At 47.4% G+C, this 8126-nt stretch overlaps 2 protein-coding genes across 2 annotated transcripts; one reads left to right on the forward strand and one right to left on the reverse strand.

Annotated features, from left to right (window-relative positions):
• Positions 1–628: 628 nt before the first annotated feature.
• Positions 629–2375, reverse strand: LTHEOB_10342 (Histidine kinase-group xi protein; the record flags this gene model as incomplete). The annotated part of the gene is made up of 4 exons (XM_035506977.1): positions 629–632; positions 689–1788; positions 1839–2026; positions 2210–2375. The coding sequence occupies 4 exons, from the start codon at positions 2373–2375 to the stop codon at positions 629–631; spliced, it is 1458 nt and encodes a 485-aa protein (XP_035367879.1).
• A 2071-nt stretch (positions 2376–4446) lies between these two features.
• LTHEOB_10343 (Histidine kinase hhk3p) lies at positions 4447–7221 on the forward strand (the record flags this gene model as incomplete). Its single annotated transcript, XM_035506978.1, has 5 exons — positions 4447–4483; positions 4531–4745; positions 5032–6039; positions 6088–7135; positions 7205–7221. The coding sequence occupies 5 exons, from the start codon at positions 4447–4449 to the stop codon at positions 7219–7221; spliced, it is 2325 nt and encodes a 774-aa protein (XP_035367880.1).
• Positions 7222–8126: the final 905 nt, after the last annotated feature.

Raw genomic sequence — 8126 nt, forward strand, 5'->3', positions numbered from 1 at the left:
AGTGCGCGCCACGCAACCTGTAGCCAGTGGGGTCTGCTTGATGCTGAGCGAAACATCAGCCGGATCGAGCTGAGTAGAAGATGTTCTAGACTGGTATGCTCTTTTCCCCATGTCTGAGTGGCAAATTTAGCCACTGCATTATGGTTCGATCGCTGAGTGAATGATTAAGCCTCTGCAATACAGGCGCATGTCATGGCCTGATTCTGCGGGTGGAGGCTTGCAGCGATGCATGCGATTCCTCGTGGCTCATGCAAACGGAATTCAAGGGCCAATCCCGACGGCGGCTGGGCGCTAGCACGCGGCTCGTATTGCACATTTTCTCAGAATTTCTTTTCGTACTGCATGTCTTACTGCTGGCAGCTGGTCGCGGCATCAAGGAAAGGAAGAAAGTGAGGGGTACAGCGCCAAGGTCGCGAACGGTGACACATAAACGCCCAAAAACCCAAAGGACTGCTGCTAATTTAGATCAATCGCAAAGCAATGAAAACCCAGATTAATCTCAGAAGCGCACCAAACTAACACTAGCTACAAACAGACAAACTCCATAGAGAGCTCATTTTGCGAGATATTTCAAGACACTGGATATGGGAAAAGGTTTCTGGATAACGGCATCCTACAGAAAATTTCATTAGCTGCAACGACGGAACATTTTGGTTCAGTTAATACCATTCCCTGCTTGACAGCATACGCTAGTTGATCCTTGAGGGCGCTGCCGGAAATACCGATCACGCTCATGCGCCCCTCAAGCTGCCCTGCCTGTTCCATGCTGCGGATCCGCTCGGCGCATACAAAGCCATCCATGACTGGCATGTGGAGATCCATGAAAACGACAGAAATGGGCGTGGTGTCACGCTGGTGGATTGTGCTTTCGATCAGCACCAAAGCATCTGCACCATTGTCGGCGACCGACACCAAGATGCCAAGCTTTAGTAGCCTTTTTGTTAAGACGTTTCTGACAGTGCGGTTATCATCCACAACCAAGCAGTGTATAGTACAACCTGGTGAGAACAAGGTCAACTCGCTGTTCGGGGCGGGTGACCGGATGTCTGACTCCGGGTCAGTAGATGCCTGCAGGTGTTGATGCAGATCTTGTTTCTGCAAGTACCCTTCGACGTAAAACGCGAAGGTACTTCCTTGGCCGGGCTCCGATGAAACGCAAATTTGTCCGTTCAAGAGCTCGGCAAGGCAACGAGAAGTGTAAAGGCCAAGCCCGTACCCACCGTGCTTACTAAAGACGTGAGATGACGCTTGAGCGAAGCGATTGAAGAGCTTGGCTGTCTCTTCGGACTTCAGGCCCGGTCCAGTATCGCTGACGCAAAACTGGAGATAGACTGGCTTCCCCATTTTTGCTGCAGGTTTGCGATACTGGCTTTGATGGATGCGCGGTAGATATTTGTGGGTTCCCTGTGGGCGAGAGTCTGATACGTCCAATGAGATGGTAATAGAGCGTTCTGTACAGTTACGGGTGAATTTGATAGCGTTGGCAACCAGATTGATGAGTATCTGGAGCATGCGTCCAGAATCAACCAGCACTGATGCGTTTGCAATGTCAAGACACCCAGGCAAGCGCTGCACGCGAGTGCATAGCTTGACATCGGCTGCCTCTGCCTCGGCTTTGAAAAACTTGGTTGCCTTTTTCAAAAGGTCGGTTGGCTTTTCTTTGTCGAAATGAAGCTCAAGCTTCTGGGACTCGAGCCGGGCGAGCGTGAGCGCATCGGCCATTATCCGAGCTTGGTGCTCCGCGCACAGCTTGATAGTGCTCGCTGCGTCATCGATTTCCTCATGCATCTGACAATCAGTGAGAATAGGATCGTGAGCATCTGACCTAATCGACTGACCTTGTTTGGATCAGGCTCATGCCTGACTGAACTCAAAATCGAGTCTGCAGATTGTAGGATTGCCGAAAGTGGATTTTTCAATTCATGTAACACCAGGTCCTTTGACATGTCGGTCTGGCTATCGCTGGTGTACGCTTCTGTCGACGGCTGGTCATCCTTATCTTTCCAGGACTTTCGATCGGTTATGTCTGTTACACAAACAACGAGTCCAGTCGCTTTGTTGCCTGCTCCCACTCTGAAACCGCAGCTAACCGATAGCGATGTGTGTGGCGCATGGTCCAGCCATGGCTGTTTCACCTGGATATCGAACGGTTCGGTGCGCTTCCGAGCAGCAAATGCTGCCAACTGTTTCTTAAGCAGGTCTTTTCCACCTGTCACGGCTGTTTCCCCTAGGACACCGTGTTGGAAATCGATGTTTGTCGATCCGACAAGCCTGAGATAGGCTTCGTTGGCAACTACAAAGGATCCATCGAATCTGAACTCTGCGTAACCCATTGGAAACGGATCCATCAGGTCGTCGAGAGTAAGTGCATCCATATTTGGTGTATTATCCGCTGGAAAATGCATCAGTTGCGATAGAGTCGCCTTCAAGGATGATGGAGGTTCAAGAATTTCCTTCCCGTGTCGATTACGCGGTAGCTTTGTCGTAATGATTGACGATTCTTTTGTCGGTTGGAAGATATCTTGGCCCTCTGCTAATTGGATCAACAGCAATCCCTCGTGCAACGTGATCCCTTTCCATCGTAGCCCCAGTATACTGCAGTATGTAGCCTCAATAGGAATGCAAGGATTAATGAACCGCCGAATGGTCTCTAACAGGTCATCGCATACGCGTGCAGTACCGATACCCGCTTCCAAAATCTTTCTGCATGCCGGATTGCAGTAGCGTACGAGATCCTTGGTGTCGACCTCAGAGGCGTCTATGAGAAAGGTAGGGCGACTGTCAGAGCGGAAGATTTGTACAAAACTCTGCAAAGTTTCCATATCGACGGTTGGTAGGTAAGGGTCGGGCAAAGCTACGATCACTATGAGCTTGGCCGACACGGATTAAATCGTCGATCTCAAGGTCGATTTCGATGTCACGCTGATCGGATTGAGACAGATACATTCAGAATGACATAGAACGACATGGAAATACCGCGGAAGTGATCATGGAAGAGGCAATACGCACGCCCATTCAATGGCGGAGGAAGGCCGAAACAGGCAATAATCTACATTCGAAAGCTGTTAGCATCAAAAACCATGTTGTTCACGGTAACGCCCCTTGAAGACCCTGAGACTAGCTCGTGCTTGATGTGTCATACTCTCTACGCCAAGTCAAGAGGGATATACTAATTGCACGAAGTCTTTTCTAATTTGTTGGAGATTTTTCGAAAGAGCAGACATTAGTGAGTATGTTCTATACAAGAAGCCGTTGCCTTAAACACATACTCATCGGCTGTTATCTATCTTTGTATTCTTTTGAAAATAGTTTCATTCATCGCTTATAATATGACCAAAAGACTAGTAAACGCAGTCCTCGGCCGATGAACGGCGCGGCTACCAATCAATTACTATTCTACGTGTTTTGTACAAAATCGATAGACTTAGCTTTATCTACTCTACGTCTGAGAAGAAACCCCCTACAACTCTAAATACATTAGAAGTAATTATCTTTATTTACTAAAGAACGATTATAGCTTTTAATATTAGGCCTTCAACCAAATATAATTTATTATCTGCTTTTCGTATAAATCTGAAGTTATCTTCACGCAATAAAAAAGAAAAGAGACAAATGTACTTTCCGAGTCTAGCTTTATGGATGTTGCTGCTTTCGTTACCGGCACGAGTGCTTTCATTTCGAAAGCAGAATGATGTAGGCTGCCCGGAAACGGAACTGTAGGCAGTAATCGTTCTCGTAATATGTGTCTTATGGGCCTTTTATTAAAATATTAAATCTCTTACACGCCTAACGCCGCTCACGGATAGCGGCCTTAGAAAAACTAAGAGATGTTTTAGCAGAGAGTAGATGTTACGTTATGGTGGAGCTGCGTTGTATGAGATGAGATGTTGTTAGACCTGCCTCCTATCAGCACAAAGCTACAGTTTCCGTTGGGGAATGTTGTGCTTCTTTCATCTAAACGTACCAAAGGACTACAACGCCAATCATCACCATGTCCGGCACCCAAAGTCCCACAGGGTATTCAGTTCAATCAGTCTAATAATGCTACCGCCGTGAAAACGGATAAAATCCCTACCATCTAAACATGCTGCTTGCGTAAACTACTCGACTAGATATTGGACCATGATGAAAGCGCACCGAGGGCGTGGCTCAGGGCTGCGGCCACAACTAAGGCACTAAGCTTGTGCGCCCTTCCGTTCCCGCAAAACTAATTCCAGTCATCCCTGAGCTCTTTTCCATACTTGGGTCTATGTACTGGGTGACGTCGTTACGATGGAGTCTATAAAAAGCTTCCTGTGAGATTCTGCATGCCTCCCTCCTGTGAGCTCGATGGACACAGACCTTTCTCCTCACTGCTTCACATTCCAGTATATTTGTTCAAGTTCGCTGCCATGTCAAGCGCTCAAGATGGACGACGTGGGTCCTTATTCCCAAACGCGCGACTACATGTCAAACGAACTCACCCCGAAACAACACGACTTCCGTATCGGCCGGCCATAGTATCACCAGTCTCTGATACTGATCATGCAGGCGAGCCACTCAAGCAATTTGATGAGGTTGCTCACAAGAACCATTACACGAACCCCGCAACCAACCATTCAGAATCGGAACTGAAAATTTCCTCCTACCTTCCGCCTACTTTGGCGCGTAATGAGCGCCAGCGCCTTACCATGCTATGGTATCTGACAAAGGAGGTAATGGATGACGCCGAGCTGCTTCAGAGACTACAGGACATCATCGGATTGGTACACACATTTCTTGGCCGAGAAATGGTGTCTTTGACCCTCGTTGCCGAGAATGCCTGCACAATAGTAGCCACGCATGGGATGTCTCTGGCTGTCATACCCCGGCGTGAAACAATTTGTGCACACACAATCAGTCAAGCGTATCCGGTAAGATGACTGTCTCCTTCCACGTAGTGTCACTAACCCAAACCAGGTCTTTGAGGTGCCTAATATATCTGCAGACCGACGCTTTCGTCGGTTACCTTTCGCTTGCGATAATAGAATGCGCAGCTATGTTGGCGCACAGATCCGCTGCGAAACGGATGATGGACAATGCTTTGCGTTGGGTTCGCTATTCGCGGCCACACATTCCGAGGCAGCCAGGTTGGACCGAGGACAGCAAGAAGTCCTCATCAAGTTCGCCGAGCTCATAAGCGCCGAGATTGTCAACAGATCAAGAAACCGCCGCCAACGCCAGCGCCAGATCATGGCCGATATACTTGCTAAAACCAGGAAGCAATCGACTCCAGAGAATGCAGAGCGTCTCATCGAAACGGTGCTCCGGAAGATCTACCCACGTGCCTATATCGCCTTGCAGGAGTCCAAGACTGGCATGGTTCAGTTAGAGAACAGACCGCCCATCCTGGCATCTAGTGCTCAAAATGGACTTTGGGAAGATTTGGAGTTGCTGGAATCCCTGATTCTCACGAAAAATCACTCCTATCTCACCTCATCGCAGACAATCCGGGCAATCATCGCGCCTTGTCGCAAGCAGCTGGTACCTCAATTCTTGCTGGTTGCATCCAAGGATGTTCATTCAGTTTTTGACGATGTCGACTCTTGGTTTGTGGAGTCATGCGCTACTATTCTGCTCAACGCAGATCAAGAACGTCGCGTTGCGAAAGCGCTAGAGGCGAGAAACATCTTTCTCCAAGGGATCACGCACCAGCTTCGAACTCCAATCCATGGAATCCTGACCTCAACTGAGCTTCTTACTGAGGAGCTGTTTCTAGGCCGTGCACGCGCCCTCTCTTCCAACGACGATGGACGGCATAAACTCTGGGATCCTGCCACCGCTCGAAGTATTAGAGCGTATCTGGAAGCAATTACCAACTCTGGCAGCGAATTGATGTCTACCGTGAACAATATCATCATGCTCAATCGCTGGACAGAGCAAAGAAGGCCATTGAGACTGGTATCACTTCATGAGCTGGACCAACTCGAGGAGGAGATCGTACGAGGCATCTCCCAGGTGCTTCCTGAGTACGAATTGGTTTCGAAATCCGTATTCTTCGATAACAGACTTCCTGTCGACGTAAGTTTCTTTACGATCGATGCCGACTTGCTGAAGGAATGCCTGCAGTCGCTGGTCTTGAATGCCGTCCAGTCAGTCCAAAACGGCAGCGTGGTAGTGAGCATCTCCGCAGCTAAGGGATTCTCGAAGCTCAGATTCGACATTATCGATAATGGCTGTGGCATGAGCACTGCTACCCAACGACGCATATTCGAAGCATTCGAGAAGGGCGATCCACACACCCGTGGTGCTGGCCTTGGTCTCACCGTAGCTTCCAAGATCGCAAGATTGATGAACGGTACCGTCCGCCTGATCTCATCGGAGGTTGGCCATGGCACGCACTTTCGCGTTGAGTTCGATGACCCAGGATTTGGTTGTCAGTTTGGCCCACGCCCCTCTGCCCAAACCATGTTCAAGGACATACCCCGCAAATACTATGAGGTGCCTAACAAAGGAGGGCCTTCCGATCTGGTTCAGCATTTCACGAAATGCATCGAGAATCAAGGCTTCAGTAGATCGCATACCTCACGCGGATCGCTCAACATCGTCAGCTTTACCAGCGACGAGAAGCATTTCCATCAGAGCCTCGAGAAGCTTGACCCGTCTACTGTATCAGTCTGCCTTGTTCCCTCTCTCACGACGAGGCTATTAGTGAGCGAGCGATCACCCAACTGCAATGTCTTGTTCTTCGAAGGTCCTTTTTTCTCTGCTCGGCTAAGGGGCATTCTGGAAGAGTTGAATGGAGTTTACGAGAACCTGAAGCCATGGTCAGAAAGACTTCTCCAAGGTTCACCAGGGCCTTGTAACCAGCGTTTGAGGAGGAGATCCAACCAAATGTCCTCGTGCGATCTACGCTCCGTCAACGCTCTCCTGGTCGATGATAATGCCATCAATCTGCGGATACTTAAGCTCTATTGTGAGAAAAGATCCATTCCTTATTCGACGGCCGTGGATGGGCATGAAGCGGGAGCACTGTATCGCGAGCGGCTACATAAGCAGCCATTCGACCTCATCCTCACCGACCTTCAGATGCCAAAATGCGACGGTGTAGAGCTTACAAAGCAAATCCGAGAAACCGAAAAGAATCTATCTCTCTCCCGAGCGGTTATTTTCATTGGTGAGTTTTGCATGCATCCGTTCTTTAATTCTAATTGAACTAACAAGATTCCATAAAGTAACCGGGCAGGATTCTTGGAAGGATAGATTAAAATGTATGGAAGCAGGAGTAGATGAGTTCTTCGTAAAACCGTTGAGTATTAGAGCTCTTGATACAATTATTAGTGCTTATCAAGGGTAAAGTACTTGGCGGAAGGTTTTAAAGCGCTAGATATATTTAGCTAAGGTGTTGTCTCGCCTCTAACTCTACATACTTAACTCTATATACTTTATCGATGTAGTTTAGCCTGCAAACTTACTAGTTATTTATAACTACGTTCGCTTTCTTCTTTCATCAACCTCACAGTCCCCCAACTATAAATGAGCAACGATTTTGGGGTCGAAATTATTAGTAGAGAAGGATCGAAATTATCGGGGTTTCCGGGTAGAAATCTGGGGCTCGACCGCACGTGACTTTAAGCGCGCGTCCGGGTACTCTACAGCAGATTTAAATGGACCGGAACCACGTAATCGTAGTGATAGTATCGACGATTAAAGTTGGAGGCGTCGTAGATTTAATAGGTACTAGTTTGCGTACGGGTTAGCAGCAGTAGCGCGCATAGCAAGCGGTTAACTATCTACTTAGTCCTTATACTACTTATCTAGTTTAGATAATATTATTTATTTTTATTATCTATTATAATACTTATAAACCCGGTATTACGTCTAGTACTTTCTACTATCTATTAATTATCTATCTAATATTACTAGACTACTTTAAAATTATTACGCTGGAACTCTAAAAGAGAAATAAGGTAGAAGTATTAGAAAGGCGTGTAGCGTTAATAGTTTACTACCGCTATCTAAAATGTTACTAGATACGGTATATAGAGAATAGTAGTAGTAGTTAGATAGAAAAGATAATAAGAGAGGTATAGAGTAATAATTAAAATTAATTACGAAGGCTCTATCTACTATAAACGAGTATAGTCTATATACTATAATTAGCCGCT

The sequence above is a fragment of the Lasiodiplodia theobromae genome (genome assembly GCF_012971845.1).
Source record: "Lasiodiplodia theobromae strain AM2As chromosome Unknown scaffold_38, whole genome shotgun sequence".
Lineage (NCBI taxonomy): Eukaryota > Fungi > Ascomycota > Dothideomycetes > Botryosphaeriales > Botryosphaeriaceae > Lasiodiplodia > Lasiodiplodia theobromae.